General features: G+C 40.5%; 2 protein-coding genes across 2 annotated transcripts; one reads left to right on the plus strand and one right to left on the minus strand.

Moving 5' to 3' along the window:
- Positions 1 to 2,902: 2,902 nt before the first annotated feature.
- LOC118421849 (transmembrane protein 268-like) lies at positions 2,903 to 10,959 on the minus strand. The gene is made up of 10 exons (XM_035829351.1): positions 10,836 to 10,959; positions 10,239 to 10,328; positions 9,777 to 9,886; positions 8,605 to 8,732; positions 8,049 to 8,181; positions 7,373 to 7,483; positions 6,961 to 6,996; positions 5,983 to 6,045; positions 4,864 to 5,055; positions 2,903 to 3,149 (listed from the first exon to the last, which is right to left on the minus strand). Exons 1-10 carry the CDS (start codon positions 10,957 to 10,959, stop codon positions 2,994 to 2,996), a joined length of 1,143 nt encoding a protein of 380 aa, XP_035685244.1. The 3' UTR covers positions 2,903 to 2,993.
- A 1,917-nt stretch (positions 10,960 to 12,876) lies between these two features.
- Positions 12,877 to 19,602, plus strand: LOC118421850. The gene is made up of 8 exons (XM_035829352.1): positions 12,877 to 13,386; positions 13,847 to 14,015; positions 15,011 to 15,196; positions 15,591 to 15,703; positions 16,159 to 16,365; positions 16,660 to 16,797; positions 17,820 to 17,952; positions 18,488 to 19,602. The coding sequence occupies exons 1-8, from the start codon at positions 13,360 to 13,362 to the stop codon at positions 19,600 to 19,602; spliced, it is 2,088 nt and encodes a 695-aa protein (XP_035685245.1). The 5' UTR covers positions 12,877 to 13,359.
- The last annotated feature ends 1,627 nt before the right edge of the window (positions 19,603 to 21,229 follow it).

The raw sequence follows: 21,229 nt of genomic DNA on the forward strand, positions 1-21,229 counted from the left end.
TATTAACACTATAAATACTTAACATAAAAGTTAATCTATGTCGGTAAATGAGATTATGAATTAAGACAAAACTTTAATACAAGAACAACACTTGGAACTTCAGACGGGGGTGATACAAGTTATGTTACTTACGATGTTTTCCTGGTGTCTCTAGCGTCACGTCGCGGAAGTAAACAGCTAACGGAGTCCTATTTCTTTTAAGAGTTAGTTTTGTGACGTCTTGTCACCATTCATAATAGATAAACACATTGTTCCTGTATACATATAGAAAGAAACATTTACTACCGTTATCATGAAGGGTGCTTGGAAAACGTACGTTCACGGTGTATCGTGCACGGTTTATCTATCTTGTGGTGCCCACTGATATGCAATAAACAAATTTAATGTAGCACAGGAGCAAAATAAGCTGGGTGGTATAATCAGAACTGACACTGTCAAATAATCCATCTCTTCAATGAATACAATTGTAGGGATTTCGATGTTTGTAATATCTACATTAACATAATGTGTCTTCATTTGTGCCTTTGGGATCTGGCTTGGTCCATATACCTCTAGTATGTGGTGAAAAAGTATATACATGTATCAAGCATTTGAGCTTGTCGCATTGCATTATCTATCAATAAAATAATGTTTAACCTAAAATGAATGCTTTACCTTTATCTTAGAATTTACAACTACATGCAATTTGTAAAGTATTCAATTGATTTACTGGATTTAATCAAGATTGCAAAAAATCGAGACAAGAACATAATGCTAGATTTTCATGTTCATGTATTGCTGTGTTGTTTGAATTGATACACAAAAATAGTCTTCAACGTCGGACAACACCAACCTGCATAAGTTTAGATAATGCAGCATACTACAAAGGTAACAAAATATATAATGCTTCTCTTGTAGCCCATACTGTGAAAGTACATAAGCAGCACCTACATTATTATATACAGTACTAGTGGACTACATATCAAATACATGTATCCAAGTCATAGCAGCTCATACTAATACATACAATATCTTAATACTATGTATTTGTTTTTCTCAGTAACATGACAAATATGAATTAAGCATCTAACAAACCCTGTCTTGGTGTACACATGGTATTGACATGCAAATAGTACCTTTGATACCACACAGTACAGACAACATTAATAGTGTGATACACAGAGTTACTATCTGGAATTCAGTACATGCAACTTTGTATATTATCTATTTTTGCATTGACGAATACATTAAAGGTCACCTACATTTTGTATGACTGAGGTAACTATTTCTGAAGCAGCTCCAATGCTAGATAAATGTATACATATAGAATACAACACGGTGTATTCCGTATCACTGAAGGTATCAGCCCGACTGCGGGTCGGATCGCCTTTCGGACCTGTGCGATATGGAAACGTACGGCCCGGTCCGGAACACCCGTATCAAACGTTTTTGCGTCACAGGTATGACATAAAACATAATATTAATTGCTGTTATAAAAAGTATGATAACAAGAGTATACTGGCAAGAAAGCTATGGATATGGAATACAATACAGTAAAATGAAATATTTAAACTTTGACATAACACATGACATAACACATTATTGTAAGATGGGCACAAAATGTTAAATATCAGCTCCAACCTTTAGATACAATGCTACAATGTGTGTCAGTTAGCTGTCTAGAGTGCACATTGTATTGTTCCTGTTGCAATCTGAATAAAGTCGAAGTCAATGTGTGTCAAAACAAATAAAGCACATATCAAGTCATAACAACACATATCAAGCCTTTGGGATTCTTCCTTGACTTAATCTCATACCAGTGCAGGCAAAGACTTAGAATTGACTTGGAACACTCCCCTCAATAATATACAAGGAGACAGGTAATATCTCATAAAGAATTGCTCCAGTTTGTCAAAGAATGATTGCCCATAAATGTGTGGTAAGGCAACAAGTGAAAAAGTAAAGCACTTACAACATTCACAAAAGATGTCTGACAAAACACATCTGGAAGAAAGTCCGACAGATACTGTGGTGGAATATGAAAATATATAAAGTCCAATCGGATTTGAAAGATAACTGGAACAATATAGGTCCCAAATTTGAGTCTCCGTACCTTTCATGAGAGGTCAGTTGTAACCACCTTTGTATGGTCAAGACTCAAGACTTTTCACTGTATGATCCTTATAGCTGCTCTTGGTGGTTACATGATTGATACATAAATATGCAGTAGATATAAAAGTGTCAACTGTCCATTTCTACAATATATACATACACTTCTCTGTGCAGATTATGAAGCCTGCCTCTTTTGCACTTACTCCTACCCTGTAGCTGCAACCATTCAAATTTCACTGTGCAGCCTTGAGAGTGAAGGTAGCAGAAAATTGCACAAGTGCATATGACAGTACAATGCATGAGACTACTGTTCAAAGACCTTGGTCTGTACTTGACATTCAACTTTCACTGAGATTTGTTAGCACGACAATTGCATAGTTGCTCACAGACCATGCAGGTCTTGAGTTTTCTGTATATACACACAAATGAGTGTGTTAAATTTGACTGTCATCAGATTTAAGTCAAACCTCGTCATACCCATGGAGGCTGACATTTGGAATCCATTCAGAAGAGTTTGGAGTAAAGGTCCCAGAGAATTGCACCTGTACATACATACTTTCAGACAGACACAAGTGACCACCTCTACAATACCACCTGGCCATTGATATACACTACAAGTGACCACCTCTATACACATTAAGACCACCTGGCCATTAATATGCAGTACAAGTGACCACCTCTATGTCAGGACCACGTGGCCAATGTGACTACATAGTTATTGTGGTTAACAGATTAGATGATATCTCTGACTGACATGAGCACTGAAAGAATCCTGTCAATAGTAACCAGCTGTCCACATAGACCAGATATTCCTGGTCCCTAAAATGGTCTTCTCTTTCATCTTCCAATGGTCTTGTTGAGTAGTTCTGACAGTACATCAGTGTAAGACTTGAGTCTACTGCTCAGACTTCAGTGTGGAATGCTAACTTCTCTATGAACTGACAGAGACAGAGCCCCTTGTCTGTGTGCCTCTGCGCTTGCGGGGTGCCCAGGCCCCCCTTCACCAGGAACTTGATGTACTTGCTGCTGTATGTCAACAGGAACTGCTTGGCAATTTCCTGTAAAAATGGAGAGAAGAAAAACAAGTGCTTTTAAAAAAAGCTGGCATTTTGCCAAGGTTTGCGTGTGTGAATGTTTTTTTTTCTAGTTATCAGAATGTCATATAGATAGAACACAGTAACTAAACCTGATATGGGCACATGGAGAGATTCACAAATATGCAAATGACATTAGGCCACAGCAAGTAAATTTTATGGATGACATCAGCGCGCGCATTAATTTTCGCCTGATTTCAGAAAAAAAAACAAGAATTTTTTTCTTCTGCAGGGATGGTCAACATGACGATAAAGTATCAAAATCAGCAAATATGTTGGGTTGTAGCCTAATAGTTGTACTTGCAAGGTACCCGAGACTGTAGTTGTAGAAATGAAACTTATTGGATAGTTGTAAAAGTGACACCAATATGGAAGCTATGAGTGTGGTTACCAACTTTGTTGGTGATGCCAGTCTACTACACTAGTGCCACTTTTACCACACCAGTACATGTCTTAAATACAGGAATGAATGCCTTGTTGGCTCTGATACCATGTTTTGTCCCTTTATTTCTTTTTATAACAGTCATCACAACTTTATGATGCCTATTTTTGAAGATGTAGCCATCTTGTTTTTTCACCCATCTTGTTTTTTTTCCGCCCTATCGCACTATTTTTGCAATCTGCAGAGGATGTTATCCATAAAATTTACTTGCTGTGGCCTTATGTCCAGAAATATGAAAATGAATATGTTTTGTGAAAATTTTTGTCATACAGTATGCAGATATTTTTGAGAAAATCAGTTTGTTCTTGTGTAATTCTGTGATATAGATGTTGTATGGGCATTTTATGGAAAGTTAGAACGACATATAAGCAGAGTATCGCTCGTCTCACGGTTCGTTCATTCAAATATCCCAACATCGAAAAAATGTAGAACAGGTGCAAAGGTGAGTTTTAATGTTCTATACAAAAGTATTGTTAATTAGTATTTCAATGGATGTAAAAATTAGTATTTTAATGGATGTAAAAAAAGAAAAAAAAGAAGGTTAAAAAAAAATTGCCTCCCCGGAATCGAACCGGGTGCATTGGTTTACAATGCGCAAATTTTCCCACTGTGCTAGAGCGACCATGTTGAAGCAATGCCTGTTTTAACAGGTATAGAAATGTTTGGCATGGATTGAACAGGTCCGTTCATTCCAACGGCGACTACTCTGGCCACAAGGCATTTTGCCGCTAAGGCAGCAAAATGCAAAAATTTATGACTTTTTTCATAAATTTTTCAGAGTAATACTAGTGGACTCATCATGAACTATATGAAGACCAACACCCATGCAAATAGAATAAACTAGGTTACAATCAATATTAAACTTGGACACGAAGATCCACTAACTTTTCTCTGGTAAGAGCAGTGTATACACAGCCTACCTTTTTGTAAGACGCATGTACATGTACAGTCTAACCTAGTGACACACCCATATACACCCAGCTTACCCTTTTGTAAGACTCAGGTACATGTGTACATGTACATGTATACACCCAGTCTAATTATACCTAGTAAGTCACTAACACTCAGCCCTGCCTTTTTGTAAACCAATTTACATGTACACCCATCCCTTTTTGTAAACACCTGTACACCCAGCCTTACCTGATAGGACCCATGCGGGGTGAACCTGATAGACTGTATTGTTGGTACCTGTACACCCAGTCTGACCTGATAGGACCCATGTACACCCAGCCTTACCTGATATGACCCATGTGGGGTGAACCTGATGGACTGTATCGTTGACCCGGAGATCTCCACTTCAGTCTCTGATTGCGGCCCCGATGTGCTGCTGACCGACGACAGAAGCGGCGACTCCTCGTCCGACACCCTGCTCTCGCGCTCTCGCCGGTGTCTGATCACGGTCAGGGCCTCGTAGGACAGGCTGCTTTCCTGGGAGTTGGAGACACACTTTCAGTAAGATTTTGACTCTCTCAGAATACTTTGACTTTAAAGGGGGTTCAAATTACAGTTTAAAGAAATGAAATTTGCTCTGTTTTCTCATAGATCAGAATAGTTGGAATGTCAAAAAAGAACACAAACCTCTAAATCCTCTCTTCCAGCAATACATAGCCTGACTAAAATTGCGCTCCTAGCGGCTGGCCTTACAGTTGCCACCACCAGCCAGAAAAGATTGTGTAAACACAGGCTAAGCAATACAGAGCTTGAGAAAGCATGACAGCTAATTTTTCACAGATGGATTTGCATGTAAGCCTAGAGGTTCACACCAGGATTTATATTCATCCTCCGTGCAACAGAGGGAAAAAAAACTTCCCAGGATTCGGCTGCAAAAACAACAGCTTAATAACATCTATACAGCTGTTGAGTGGCGTTGGAAGGCATTGTGACTAAGAGCTAGTGCACACAAGATCGAGAGGTCACAGGTTTGATTCCTGCTATTCCTCGCTAGACATTGTGTCCATGGGAAATGTACATAACACAATTTTCTTTGCTTGTCTCAGGTATGAAAATGGGAACCTGACTTTGGTTTGGGAGGTAAGAGGTGATGGAAGGGAGAGTGCTGGGCTGCACCTTTCAATGCCATGCCCTCAACACAGTGGACAACAGCAAAAAGCAACCCACTGCACTTGCAGCCTCAAAAAGGCTACGGAACTATCTTTACCTTTACCTTTATCTCTCTCTCTCTGTCAGTCAGTCTATACAGACTATGACACTTGTCTACGCAAAAGAAACCCAAGCGACAGAGATGACCACAATACAAAAGTGTATAAATTAAATACAAAATGAATAAGCTTAAACGTTGCATCTTAACAATTACCTTTACCTTTACCTTTATAGAGCTGTAAATAAAGTACCCACCAGGTATCCGGGAGCCAAGTGCCCAGCTTCATCATGTTCCTGTAGAACCTCAGCCAGCCAGTCCTGACAGAACACAACAAAACAGTCCATGTACATGAATATATTCACGAATGTTTATACCTAATAGAACCAATAGTGTAAATGACATGCTAGACCCAATATGTTGACTTATCCATACCTATAGATATCCGTATATTATGTTAGCCCCTATTGATTATGTTAACTAATTTGTTAAGCTTTATCCTATACCTCTATTTTGTACTTTGCATAATAGTTGTTGCCATACAATGTATCATATACAATTGTCGTGCAATAAAGTTCTCTGTAACACACTGTCATAATGTTTATGCCTGTCACACAGTGAAAAAATCAATCGGCCAAGTTCTACATGACAATTTGGCAGTAGTACGCCTGGAATTCTATCAATTATCATTAGCAATACTTAGATATTAGCTGATGTTCCTATGTACCTGAGACCTGCCCAATCTGAGGGGTACATTTCCAGGTAAAAAAAATATGTTTAAGTCTATGGCAATCGTTAAATTTGGCAAGTTGAATGTTCTGTCAATAATCAAACACGGTCAAGCTTTTGGACTGAGTGACAGTGGAATAATGGTCCCTGTCACATGCACAGAGTTTGTGGACATTTTCCAAGAGTAACTCTGGGAACCAGAACAAAAGGTCAGGTGATGTAACCATTGTTACCCCTACCACTACTTTCACATGGCTGTACATGTATAACAAATCAGGATGTATTGTGTACAAAGAAGGCTTTCCACCATATGCTGAATAATTTATAAACTCGTGACAGTCACATGAAAACTGGTAGATTCCTTAAAGGACACATCCATGCAAGCAAACTATGTTTGGGAATCACTAGTATCCACTTTTCAGTAGCCAACAGTTTTTTTTTTCTTATTCACCATTTACAGTGTGAAAACGGCATAGAATGGAAGCAAAATCTTACTAGGTACTTACCATACAAGGCTCTGCATCATAGTACACAAAATGTAGCTGTGGTTCCATTCTGTTAAGGACATTCTGTTACATTTTGTTTCTTACTCACTCACTCACTTACTGGTGATGATTTCAAAATATGAGAGAATGATGTGTAATAAGTTCTTTAGAAAAAAAGATTAAGAACTTAAACTCAAAATGCAAAAGCTTTCAATACAATTCCACTTGGAACTCTCATTTATCGTTAGTCTTTTTGATTAGTCTGTTGTTGTAGGTTTTCTTGTATTAGCTTCTCCGTGTACATACAGGTTTTTCTGATTGTAATAAAAATGTTACACAAAAGAACATCCTGGAGCTAGTAGGAAAAAAAGACCTGGACTTTAAGTGAAGTCAAAGACTACGGCCTATTCAGTGTATGTTTCATAAAGGATACAAAGATATGGTTGCAGCAGTGTATCATGCCGTCAGTCATGCCCACAAGCAGTCCGTGGTTGATGAATGTCTCGTTGATGCTGGCCAGGTGGATATCTGTGTTCCTGTCAATCTGACATGGGCAAGCAAAAATGATGTTAAAGCCTCAGTACAAAACAATAAACCCTAAAACATGGCTTGTTCAATGTCTAATATGTAGGCCAGATGGATGTCTGTGTTCCTGTCAATCTACATGTAATATGGACAGAGGAGAAGGTCAGCTTTACACTGAAATAACTCTGATCAATCCTAAGCAATTGTCTGTCTGTGTTCCAATCAATCTAACATGAACAAGCAAGGAGGTTAGCCTCAAGCAAAACAATAAACCCCAAAATTCTACTTCACTAATATATTGAGTGTTTGACATTGGTTTGGATGTACATCCAAACTAATCTGTGCCTTGAAACAAGAATTTAACTTTTACTAAAAGCACTTTCAAATTTTTATCACATTAAGCTAGGCTAACGCAACTACGTTGTACAATATAAATACTGAAATATATACAGTCATGCTATCACAGACACAATGCTATAACTTACAGCAGTTGCTATAGATGAACAGTTGCCAATGAACAAGAATCTGGAATAACTTCACTTGGAAACAACAAATACAATCAAAAGAGAACATCAGGCCCTGACCTTTTTCATCTTCCAGTGGATGAGAAAGAACAGCAGTGCGACCACGGAAGCCGAGGCCACCAGCGCTATCAGCATGATGAGAGGCAGGCTGAGGTTGGGCAGGTACTTGTACAGGCTGGTCACAAAGTCGGACCTGTATGTAATCAATCTCTTTAATGTCTTTGAAAAGGACTTCGAAGAACGGTTATACCATAACAGACTGACAGCCAATGTAGACTGATTGTACAAATTTCCTACTAATATTTTGGAATGAACCCTGCATATTGTTAGACTACTCCATGTTTGATCATAGTAACATACTAGTATTGTACATATTCCTAGACTCTTCAGTATTTTGACAAATGTACTACATGTATCTGTCTTTTCTGACTGTTCCACTACCCATGTACTGCATGTGAAGTTACCCATGTACGTAATTCGTCCAGACACACCAGTATACGTTATCCCCCCATGTGCAATAGTACTTGACTCAAACACTAGTCTTAGTATTTATATTTGACAAATGTACTAAATAAAAGTTGTTGTTTTTAATAAATGATAATAAAAAAAGTCTGACCACAGGATGAACAGACACAGCATGGCCATGAAGATGGTGAAGGCTGTGGAGTAGAAGAAGATGTAGGTGCGCAGTTTGGGGTCGCCCAGGATACTGGCGATGGCTGCTGAGACGTCGTCACTAGGAATCTGTAAGAGTAAAAAATGGTTTAGACTCAGGCATGCGTCCTTTATTCCTTTATTCAGATACCCTTTAGCCCTATTTAGGGCTCGTCTACCAGGGTTCAAATGAAATGAAACATACATATTATACAAACACAAATATATACGCAAATACAAGTATATATTATATATGACAGATCATAATAGATAAACAATCATAAAAAAAATTATTGACTTGCGAAGACATGGGGTCATTTGTCAAGGAATTATTTGGAACTTTTCTTAAAATAACAAGAAATTGGACATACTAGACAACCTTATACTGGGGAGTATATTCTCTGACAAGCATGAAATTCTGATTGACCCGGAGCAGCCATACTGCGGCACGCCGCAGCACGTCATTTTTGTTTTTACACAGGCAAAAAAAGCATCCTAGGTAACGTTACATGCGCAGCACGTCAAACATTGTAGAACATATGCAGGACAAGTCATTTTTTTGCCTTGTGTAAACCGGTCAGGTGAGGTGAGGTTGGGTGAGGTAAACCGGCCCATAGTCTTTGGCTGAATATACATGTACATGAATATACATGTACATCAGAACAGCTGTATAAAAACATGTTTCCCTTCCAATTTGCTCTACCATGTCATTTTAAATTGCTGTAATCTTGCTACAGGAAATTACAGAGTAGAGCCACGTGACAGTGTAATCATGGCACCGGGGGTCTACCAGACAATTTCACTTAAGGTCAGGCCATAGCATAGGGGCAGTGGGTTGTTATCCACTGTGTCTAGGGCACAGTATTGGAAGGTGAAGCCCAATCCCTCTCCTTCCACCACCTTTAACCTCCCCAACCAAAGACAGGTACCCACTTTTACACCTTGGTGGAGTGAAGAAAGTCGTGTGAAGAACCCAAAACACTTACTGAAAATAGTAGGGTCTTTCCTTGTGTGAGTTGATCAAATATTTTTATCTATGTTCTGATATGCAGCTTGTACTCCTCAGTACAAACCTGGTGTGCTACGCCATGAGGCATTTTACCAGGTATGCAATACCAAAACAAACAAACAAACCTGTATTCTTGCATCATGCAGCTCCTGTATACAGTGTTGCAGATCAAACTCTGCCCGGAACAGTGTGTTCTTAGACGACAAGGTGGTGATGACTTGTCCATTGTAATACCCTACAAACAAGGCATGGAAACAATTAAAATGAATGAACGTTTTGTAACCTATGGTGGTGATGCCAACAGAAAACACAACAGAAACTACCACAAACTGATATGGTGCCCAAAGTTTCCAGTGACTGTGTGTGGAGTCACTGAGTAACCAAAGCTGTTGTCTGGAACAACGTACCAGAGGATGCATTGTCAATGTGCTTATATAGATAGTGTACGTCTCAATGAACAAACTTGAGTTCCTCTGCCTTGTAGTCGATAAAGCATCAGAAGGATGACGGCTGAGACTCAACGATTATCGGTTTTGACCTTTAATTAAAAGTCTTTATCAGAATCAGTTCCTTTGCCTTATACTTACGTGCATTATAAGAGACGTAGGTTCCACAGCTGCTCATAAACTCATCAATACTGTCTTCACTCAGCTTGGACCGGCCTGAGAACTTAAGGTCTGGAACAAGAACACATCAGAGTAAATCTTAGCAATGCTGACGAGGAGTGATAGATGCCATAAATGTAAAGATATTGGAACAGATGCCATTGAACCAAGCAGAGTCTACAAGCAAAATTTGACCCTCAAAATGCAGGGAATAGCATTTCAGAGGGTCTAGATTTCACAATTTTCCAGGACCCCCCGAGGATCGTTACAAGTGCCTTCTGTGCTCAACAGGACTGGGGACGAAAAAAATTGAGGCTGACGGAAACACTGGATCAGGACAGTTTGGCTCGACGCCTAGGACAATTTATACTAATACTGTGAATGCTGAATGCTTTGGCTCTTTACCAACTCTGCCCATCGCTAATCAGACCAACTCTGTCATGTCTGCTCAACACCCTGGGGAACACTGCCCGACAAAATAACCCTAACCACAACAGATCAAGCCAAATTGTCCTGATCCCAGAACTGTCTAGGTGCTAAAATGTCCACCACTCAAGACTGAAACAATAGTGGATGTACCTGCGTCGTCCTGTGAGTCGGTTAGGTGCGTTTGAGCGCTGGTGTAGAAACTGCTCTCCCCATTACTGATAGTGATACTTGTGGACCTGGGGGACAGGTAGTCTTCTTCTTCTGATGATGACATCTCTGCCTCAACCTGCTGGGTACAAGCAGCAATAATTAATAATAAGGTTAAAAATGATATAGCCTTTTCGAAGCTGTAGGTTCAGAGGGTTGTTATCCACTGTATCTAAGACATATTGGAGCTAAAACCTCTTTTTCCACCACTTTTTACTTCCCTAGCCAAAGTCAGGTACCCACTTTTTTTACACCTGGGTAAAGTAAGGGAAGTCTTGCTTAGTGTCTTTTGCAATGGCAAAATATCAGTGGCATGTCAGAGGATTGAACTCCCTCTGGGTTCTGGGCTAAAAAAAACATTATACATGCCAACACGACACCACAAAAGAAACAAACAACAATTCTCTTAGAAACAATTTCTGCAGACAGACCCTTGTTTGCCCACAAACATTATGTAAACACTTCTGGATCATCTTACACAGGTTAAACCCCTTTATCTGATCAGGAAAATTTTTGTATGAGATATAATCTACTCCACCTCTGGGGGCATTTTTTCCTAAGTTAGAGTGTAATTATGATACTGTCTGCATGAATTTTGCCAATTTGAGCCATTTTCAGTTTATGAAAAACTGAATACTTCAAAATGGAGGAGATTATTCTGGATGGGGTGACAACAATAAAAACACTATATATACGACTATACAGGTAAAATGAAAGGAGTACTGGGGGCATTTAATTTACTGTCCCTTGTTAATTAGTCACCTCCCCTTCCTGTATACTTTAGAAAAAGGGACATAACTTTTAAAAGATTTGCAATGTTTACTTTCTATTTGAACACAATCAATAGACTTTTAATCCAGGTGGTCCTGGTGATTAGAATATAATAAAACATATTTAACATACAAAGACATCTGACTCAGTATTTCACACATCGTTAACTCTTATTATTCATCACCACACCCCATGGAGCAGACGATTAGATTTCCCAATAGTATTACATGTCTTTACAGCTTGCAGGGGTCTATGCAAAAACTTTGGTGAAAAAATCAGGGTCAGTAGGATCTTCTCTTTTCTTTCTTTTTCAAAACTATTTTGGCTGAAGTGATCCAACAAATACTCGTCATCAATGTTAACTGAAGTGCATCAGGACAGCATTATATTTTAATGTTAAATTGTAGAATTTGTACAAGCACAATTTTTTTATTTCAACAGAAATGCAGACAACGTGTTGGAAAACGATTCTACAACATTTTAATCATTACTAGTAGAGGTCTGATAAAAAATGTTATGTCCCTTGCCAGCGTAACCAAAAAAGGCTAGGGTCAGCAGGATTTTGCTATGGTTAAGTTGGTCCAGTAAAACTGAAAACACAACACGATCGTAAGTGAACCAATCCCATGAAACATTAGATGGCCAAAAATCCCTCCCATGACCTTACATTTTACAAATAAGGAAGAATGCTGGTGACAATCCATGATTCTCCACAGAACAACGATAATCTGTTGATTCAGTCTTTCCAGTTGGTTGATTGCTCTGACAGCTTTTACTGTTCACAAATGCCTTCTGTTCTCTTAGTCTTAGTCAATTTTTTTAGATCCAATTTTTTCAAGAAAATTGTGATGACGAATTCAATGGATAACCCTGAATAAGGACTGAAAGCAACATGGTCCCTTACAGTTTGTATGTTTTGACGGTAGGGTGTGTACAACGCACACAGACTGACTACATAAACACGCCCAAATTAACACTGATAACAATCATTGATGATAACGAAACACATACAGACAAAATTATGGAGTGTAAATTTGGTCCCAAAGCTAAACTGAACTTCGTGAAATTTCAAGAGTCACATAACTGAAATGGGTATATGTTAGGCCTCCTTGTCTTAACTTAAGTGAACCGTACTCACCAGTTGTGGTCCTGAGACTCTGTTAACGAAGACGCCTTTAATAGATTCGGAGATACAAGCTGTGATAATTTCCTTACAATGTTCTTAGACGTCACAACAAATCTTGAAACTGATGAACGACATCGATCACGTCGTGTGCGGCCATGCAGTCCCAAAATGTCGATGAGTCAAGGTTCCACTCGCACGGCTGTGTGTACTTAAAGCTTCCTGCCCGAGGCGTCCGGTTTCAAGGCGTCGCAAATACCTGAAGGACTGGTAGGAGTCGTAAGTAACTCCGCCCCCCTCCCACCTTAGAAGTAAGAAGGATGTCGCGTTTGAACGTCTTCTGCAATGCCACTTCAATAAATCCGTCTTCAATACGCTCCCCGTCTTGAGCTGCGTCTTGGCGTTGGATTCAAGCCACTTATAACTGATAAAGACGGAGCATAAACGGGCACAAACATCTAGACGTGTGCCCAAACCTGTCAAACATGGAATACTGCAGTTAACGACTAAAACGCTAGGCGCGCTCTTGGTAAATGTGCGCGCGCATATGCGGAAGTTTATGTTTTCGAAAGGATGGCGGAAAACAAGGTTGTGTTCAAGGTGCGAGTTAAGTTTGAACCTACCTTTGTCTGTTATTTGTGTGGAAAGTAACTTATGCCATTGCTCCCCATAGTTCCAGTTAAATAAATGGTCCTCCTGTATAGCAATAGACGGTTTCACGAACACGTCAGGACCTAAAAAGGTTTGAAGATCATAAAGATTAACGTTACCTAATGTTTATGCTTTTACACTGTGCTTTGGAGGACACCAATCATACCATGATGAATAGATTAAGGCCAAGTATCTTAACGATTCTGCAAGCAAGCATTTTTTTTGTGGTATGCACAGGCCAGTGAGAGACCTGTTTTGTCAACCATTTCTTTTTCAATTCATAACTTTCAAATTCCCCAATTTTCGATCAGACCGCAAGTTGAAGTCTGCATGATTGGGGGTCATTCTATCAACGTAGGGCAACTTAAAGATTTGATTTTTGAGACGGTTTCCTTTTCCTCCTTACCAGGGCTGGTTAGAAAAATGTAAGAACGTTCAGAATCCGCAGAAAGGCTTCCAACTCAAGCTGAAAGGATCTGTGTCCTGGAAGAGAGCTTTCTGCATCTTGCATCATTGCCATGGCAACAGCACATTGCACTGCTTTGATGATGAACCAAAAGAAGACACAATACCTAAAGGTAAGATTGGGTCAGATGATTTGTTTGTGTGGGCGTCTGAGTGTCTGTGCTTTCTGTTGTGCAGTTTTTGCATGTTCTAAGCCAGAGGGACACTGCTTTTCTGTCTGAGGGGGTGCTGTCTGCCATCTCTGATAGCCTTGTTCGAACCTTTTGTGCAAAGCGAGAGAGAATGGTTTATTATTGCCATTGACATTAAAAACACTTGCAGCACATTTACAAATGGCTGAATTGTCGTTTTTTCACACTCAGTACTTCAACCTCTAACTCAAGTTAACACTTTTAAAATGATCGAGTCACAACATAACATCTACCGTTTACAATAACTGGTCAGTTACTATACAAAGAAAGATTCGCTAGTATTCACAAATTACCCTTAGTCTTGGTTCAGGAGCTTTACACAGTACGGTAATGTGCTATTAGCGAAACGAGCAGTTCTACACCGGAAGTGAGAGAGTTTGTCTTTGTTTCTTAGAGACCTATCATGGGTATCCCCTCGTCTAGATGGAAGCCAATAACTGAATCTTTCAGAGTTGACAAGAGTTCGTGCAAACCGTAGGCATAGATTGTCCCTTCTACAGTCTAGTCGACAAAGACCCGAAGTGTTCAGTGCACTGTCGTAAGTGACGTACTCCCGTCCTAGTATAATTCTCAGAGCCCTCTTCTGCACGCGTGAGAGCCTACTGTGATATGTGCTAGTATAAGTACATGTAGATATATGATCCTAATCATACAAAAAAATATGTCTTAATTGCTCCAAAAAGCAGTTATACAAGAACTGAATTTGATCTGGGAAATGGTCAGAGTAAGATCTTTCATGTAGCATCCACTACTTTTTTTGTAAAAAGACCTTTCATCAGTGACTGACAAAAGATAGTGGATGCAATCTGGAATGTCTGACCATTCCCCAAAATCATATCCAGTTTCTTGTCTATCTGACAAATCTTATTACCAGGATGTCTAACCTTCATCAACATATGTGTCCTGATTGATAACAGGAAGCCTGAGCCTGGGTCCTTACTACTGTGTGTACAAACGTGACGGCCAGGTGAAAGGCAGGACGCAGGTGTTTGATGTCACCACACCTGCAGCCACCTGGAGACTGGCAGCTGCGGACCAGACTAGCCTGGACCTCTGGGTGCACCATCTGCAGATACAGGCTAAGCTGAGGGACGACTTGCCTGGTGAGAAGCCAATTAAGGATTTGGGGTAGCTCATCCTTAGATGTGCCTCCCATGATTGTTGATGGTTGTTGTTGAGGACAGCGCAAATTTTTGGTACTGCTAGCGGGCACAGAAATGACCTTCATGCCATAAGAGACTGATCCATATGCCATATTGCAAATCAGCATTCCCCTCTACATTCACCGCCAGTGCTCTTAGAAGTCTCAGGGAAGGAGGCTGATTCAGGGCTCCAAGACATGATCAAGGTGGCACTGTAGGTCTGAAGATAGTGTTAATCAACCCAAAACAAGCAATTTGAACTAGAATATCGAAGTTTGAAAATTGATAGGTTGGTGCTGAAGTCATAAAAATAGAATCCTTACACTGTATTCCAATCCTACACTTTTCACTGCAGGACAGTACTTTACAGTGAGACCGGCAGTGTCTGAGAGTGCAAAGAGAATCGGTGCTCAGGGGCAGCAGTGTCTGCTACATGTGTCTCAGTGGGGCATCACTCTGGCTCAGGAGGTGAGCATAAACATATTACTGTAAATGTCAATGATAAAATTAAGCAATGTCATATGAATGGGACTTTTTGATACAATGAACCTGTAATACAGTACAGTTAACAATATAATCTTTCTTTCCTTCACCACTCAGTGAGCTAAACTGGTCCAATAGCACGAGTTCTCTTTGACTTCCAACATGTTGAGACATGTTCTGACTGTACTTGAATGTAAGATCATATGCACTTACCAACAAGCTTTCGATCAACTGAAATACCAACTTCCAAGCATCTTTGACCCTTTGCTGATGTCACACTTCTGGTCTAAATGTGTTATAAGCTCTGGGTCATTACAACTTGAAAAGGGTCATAGGACTGATCGAAAGGTTGTTAGTAAGCGCTTTATTTTTGTGTACAGCTATAAAGTTTAAAATAGTATCATAATGTTCTGACTGTGCTAAGATGATGTTCCACCCAGGTATCCAGGTGTGTCCTGGCCCAGTGGCCCCTGAAGAGTCTACGGAGCTACGGAGCAGAGGATGACGGGAGGTTCAGCTTCGAGGCTGGTCGCCAGGCCCCCATGGGTCAGGGTGTGTACGTGTTCCACACCCACCCGGGTCAGGAGGTGTCCATCGACGCTCAGGTGGACACGTTTGTACAGCAGCAGGCAAAGATGGCAGACCAGGTAGGAAACTGAATTCTGTTTTTCTTTTCTAAGCTAACAGACATCTTTTCTGCCCAAAGACTTGCCTAAGTTGGTGGAGGCCAAGGTGGTGGACCAGGTATGAAAATGGAGATTCAACAATGAGTCTTTTCTAAGCTACTGAACTGCTGTTCTGTCTAAAGACTAATGCCTTATAGTATTATACTGAATAAGTCCATCAAAAGAGTTGTCTCATACTTTTGAATGAGGATGTAATGCCAGTGGCCCAATGTATGAGACAGCTAGACCTTATGGCATCAAACCTCTGCACACTAGGAGTGCCCCAGTGTGTTTGCCTACAATACACCAATGGGCCAGGGTGTGTACGTGTTCCACACCCACCCGGGTCAGGAGACGTCCATCGATGCTCAGGTGGACACGCTTGTTCAGCAGCAGGCCAAGATGGCGGACCAGGTAGGAAACTGGAGATTCACCTGAATTCCTTTCTAAGCTAACAGACACCTTTTCTGTCCAAAGACTTATCTCATACTGTAATACTGCAATGTAATGATAGAACAATATGTTAAGCCCATCTTCACGCATGTGTACAGCAGCCGGCCAAGATAGCAGATCAGGTAGGAAAATGGAGATCAACTGAATTCGGTCTTACTTTTCTAAGCTAACAGACGTCTTTTCTGCCCAAAGACTTGCCTCATATTGTATTATTAGCCCATCTTCACACTCAGGTAGACACATTTTGTACAGCAGCAAGCAAAGATGGCGGACCAGGTAGGAGATGGTAGATTCACCTAAATTCTGTCTTTCTTTTCTAAGCTAACAGAGACGTCTTTTCTGCCTAAAGACTTGCTTAATACTGTATGTTAAGCCCATCTTGAAGTTAACACTCAGGTGGACACATTTGTACAGCAGCAGGCCAAGATGGCAGACTAGGTTGGGAACTCGCTGTATATTCACCTAAATTCTGTCTCAAAAAGTTTCTTTTCTAAGCTAATAGTGCTTTTCTGTCCAAAGACTTGCCTCATACTGTATTTTATTTGTATGTCCACCTTCCCTGCATACCTCAGACTGAGCATTTTTTTGGGAGCTTAGTAGTGCAATGCTGATTTGCTTATTGGCACAGCTTTGTAGCCAAGCTTTATGTATTGTAGCCAAGCACACTGGGTCAGTCCCACTCTGAGGCTCTTGCGTGCAAAGGTTTTATGCCATAGGCTTGCTCATACACTGGGCCACTGACATTTACATCCCCATTCAAAAGTATGATGCAACTTTTTTCCACTCATGTCCAGATCTGGAATGGTTTGATGGTTTGGATGGTTTGATGCTCAACAGCATCAAAAGGATGTAACATTTTATCTAGTGTAAATGTCTATGTTCAATGAATAATACATGTACTATCTTTAGATTGAACATAATCAGAAATGTTGTACTTTGGTGTCACTTGTGTCTTATACGTATTGTGTGTTTTTTACCAGCAGGAAAAAGCTGGCAGGTCTCCGACCAAACAGGAAACAGCTGTCAGGAGGAGAGGAAGTTCAGCCCAGGAACCTGACCCTGACATGTGCTCAGAATATGCCACACTCAGGAGGATGACCTGTCATAATACTGCAGGTAATGCCAGTTAACCTTTATCTGTGGGGTAACCATGGCCAATATCCGTCGTACATTTGAAAACCTGGTATTTAAGGATAACAAGGCAATGGTCTGTCAGGGGACTTCAACCCGGGACCTGGGCTTCCGGGCCAAGGACCCTACCATTACACCACAGTGATGCCACTTTGTAGTATATTTGTGTTGAATTGTTGACATTTGGCTAATTCACTTGTCCATGCATGTGTGATGTAGTGTCAGAATGAATGAATGAGGAAATGAGATGAATGAATGAATAATTGAATGAACTACAAATGAGCAATTGAATGACGCATTACCAACATGCCCCTCATCGACAGGCTGAATTACATATTTATACAGCTAGATAATATCAGTTGAGTCACCCATAGTGTGAAACTTGAGAGCATGATAAAAAGACCTATTACAACTGGAACAGTATCTTCATGTGTTGCTTACATTTTGTTCCAATGATGCTCAGTAAATTAATAAGAGTACCAGCTTTAATTGTGACACTTGCTCTATGTTTGTTTTCTAGTCTCACCTGTGGATGGCAGGAACCAGTCTAGTCACCTGTCTTTCCCACAAGACACTGGGGCAGGGCTTCTCATTGGCTCCTCTGTTAGCCAATCGCAGCAAAGCTCATCAGCTCAAGACCCAGCATCTGTTGGCCGGTCCAATGTTGTCACCATTCCACCTCCTTCTTCTTCTTCAGACTGTACCAACTCTACATATCTTGCCATGAAGGCAAGTTGGTCTCCAAGAAGCTCCACAACTTCTCAGTCAGTGTCTTCCGAGTACGAGGCCATGAGCCCGCTCTCTTCTGATCATTCTTCACCTTTCCAGTCCCTCCCCTCCCCTCCTGGGAGAAGTGGTAGCTTCCAGGATGTTTCTGTTTTCCCCATGTCACCCCTGTCCAATAAGAGTAACAGCTTCGACGACGTTTCTGTGTTTTCCCCAACGTTATCACCTAGCGATAGCAGTAGCAGCTATACGGCAGGCCAGCTAGCTTCAGACAATACCACTCAAACAATGACCACGCACAAAAGGTCGGCCTCCATGGGTGCAGGAAAACCTGGAGAGAATCCTTTTTCCTTCCCAACCCATCCTACAACTTTGTCTCTTTCTTCCACAAATGCTGAGAGCAGACCAGTACTTCATAGATCACACAGTGAGGGGAACATCCCCCCTCCTTTCACAAACCTTGCCAGCAACTCCCCTCCTAAACTCCCGCCAAAGGGTGTCGCCCTTATGGGGAGGGCAATGATGTCACAGCGGAGTCTTCCACCTATCCCAGCATCCCCCCTGGATGCGAACACCATGCCTTTCCATTTCAATGAGAGACTCAATTCTTCAGGAAGCCACGAGTATCAGTCGTTACTAACACCAGAGCAAACACAGAGACTCAAAGAGGCTGAGAGTAGCTACACGGAGGTAACTCATAGGACAAGGTCAAATCCTGAAGGACAAGAACATCTACACACTTCACCTCATGCTGAACAGTCTGTAAGCACTGTGGGAGCTGAACACACCTTGGAACAAGTTATGCAGACAAGCACAAAGGTCAAGTCACCAAAGAGCATTAAAGGACTGGTCTTCACAAGAAAGACCAAAACATTTGTGAAAAGATCAAAGTCCTCAGAAGGAACTTGAATGCCATTCCCTGTACCCTTCTTCCATTAGCACTGAAGGGCCTTTCCTCTCCTTAGTGCTGAAGGACCTTCCCTGTCCTTAGTGCTGAAGGACCTTCCCTGTCCTTAGTGTTTAAGGACCTTCCCTGTCCTTAGTACTGAAGGGCCTTCCCTGTAGGGCCTTCCCTGTCCTTAGTACTGAAGGACCTTCCCTGTCCTTAGTACTGAAGGGCCTTCCTTGTCCTTCATGCTGAAGGGCCTTCCCTGTCCTTCGTGCTGAAGGGCCTTCCCTGTCCTTCGCGCTGAAGGGCCTTCCCTGTCCTTAGTACTGAAGGACCTTCCCTGTCCTTAGTACTGAAGGGCCTTCCCTGTCCTTCATGCTGAAGGGCCTTCCCTGTCCTTCGTGCTGAAGGGCCTTCCCTGTCCTTCGTGCTGAAGGGCCTTCCCTGTCCTTAGTGCTGAAGGACCTTCACTGTCCCTAGTATTGAAGGACCTTTCCTGTCCTTAGTACTAAAGGATCTTCCCTGTCCACTTTATATCCCTGTCTAAATCTTTTGAAAATATGTTGATATCAGTTCACAAGATATATTTATCAAGAGACTATGATATTGTATAACTTACTCCACTCACAAGTAAGAAGATTCTTGATATGCGATTTTTATGTGTCAACCTCAGAAACAAAGTACCTGTATATAGTTCATTCTGAAAAATAATCCTGTATATCTATAGAAAGCTTATCATGGTGACAAGAATTTAGTGTAATGCCAAAAGGATTTATTGAAATTAGATGTTTAAAGCTGCTTCGAACATTTAATTGAAATTTTATATGTTGCCAACAAGAAAATTGTAAGTGCCATTTGATATCTATGCAACAATTTACTAGTGGATATGTGTTCAGTGTATGAATATTTTAATCGGGAATAAAATCAGGAATTTGAAAAAAATTGTGTTACGTTTATCTAGTAGGTTTTATATGTGTGGATATCAGTGCTAAAGACCATATATCAAGGACATCTCGATTATGTTCAATTTGTAAAATACAACATACTTTATTCATTATTCAAGTTTATCATACATTACACTTCACATGTGACTCCAAAGGATGCCTTGGTTTACAATTTTCAGCCAATTTTTCATTATTAATCAATGCTTAGATCAATGCTTGTTGACCAACATTTCATTTCATGAAATCAAAGTAGGCATGAAGTACTGTCGCCACACGATAGGTAAATGCCACTGCACTATAGGTAATACCACTGCACTATACACGTTATAGACTCAGAAATTAGGTTTGAACTAGGTACAGATATACAGGTAGGCTCTACTTCAAATGATGTTTGAATATCTTCAAAACATTTAAATACTATACATATGAAAGTTTCTTTCCTCTAATTCTTTGGAATACATATCGGAATGTATGAAGTTTGTGAATTGTGTCATACTGATAATCAATGGCAATCAAAATTTGATCGTGCAGCACAAGGTACATTGTAACAACCGTATACACAAAAACTACATCGTGTTTTCTAGGAGTTTTACATGACTCAAACGTACATTTTAACAATAAGTTTTTTTTTGTCAAATACAAGACACAACAGGGTATACTTTGGAATTTAAAGGAGAGTAGATGTGCAGTAATTTCATGTGAC

Source organism: Branchiostoma floridae, chromosome 8 (genome assembly GCF_000003815.2).
Source record: "Branchiostoma floridae strain S238N-H82 chromosome 8, Bfl_VNyyK, whole genome shotgun sequence".
NCBI lineage: Eukaryota > Metazoa > Chordata > Leptocardii > Amphioxiformes > Branchiostomatidae > Branchiostoma > Branchiostoma floridae.

Bases quoted from the DNA above. Each gene is read 5' to 3' on its own strand.
- LOC118421850 (XM_035829352.1), top strand. From the start codon at position 13,360: ATGGCGGAAAACAAGGTTGTGTTCAAG. The intron at 15,197-15,590 runs GTGAGAAGCCAA...TTTTCACTGCAG, and splicing joins GCTGAGGGACGACTTGCCTG to GACAGTACTTTACAGTGAGA. The intron at 16,366-16,659 runs GTAGGAAACTGA...TCTGCACACTAG, and splicing joins AGGCAAAGATGGCAGACCAG to GAGTGCCCCAGTGTGTTTGC.
- LOC118421849 (XM_035829351.1), bottom strand. From the start codon at position 10,959: ATGTCATCATCAGAAGAAGAAGACTACCTGTCCCCCAGGTCCACAAGT. The intron at 8,182-8,604 runs GTCAGACTTTTT...GATTACATACAG, and splicing joins CTGTGTCTGTTCATCCTGTG to GTCCGACTTTGTGACCAGCC. The intron at 7,484-8,048 runs GTCAGGGCCTGA...TGCCCATGTCAG, and splicing joins TCCACTGGAAGATGAAAAAG to ATTGACAGGAACACAGATAT.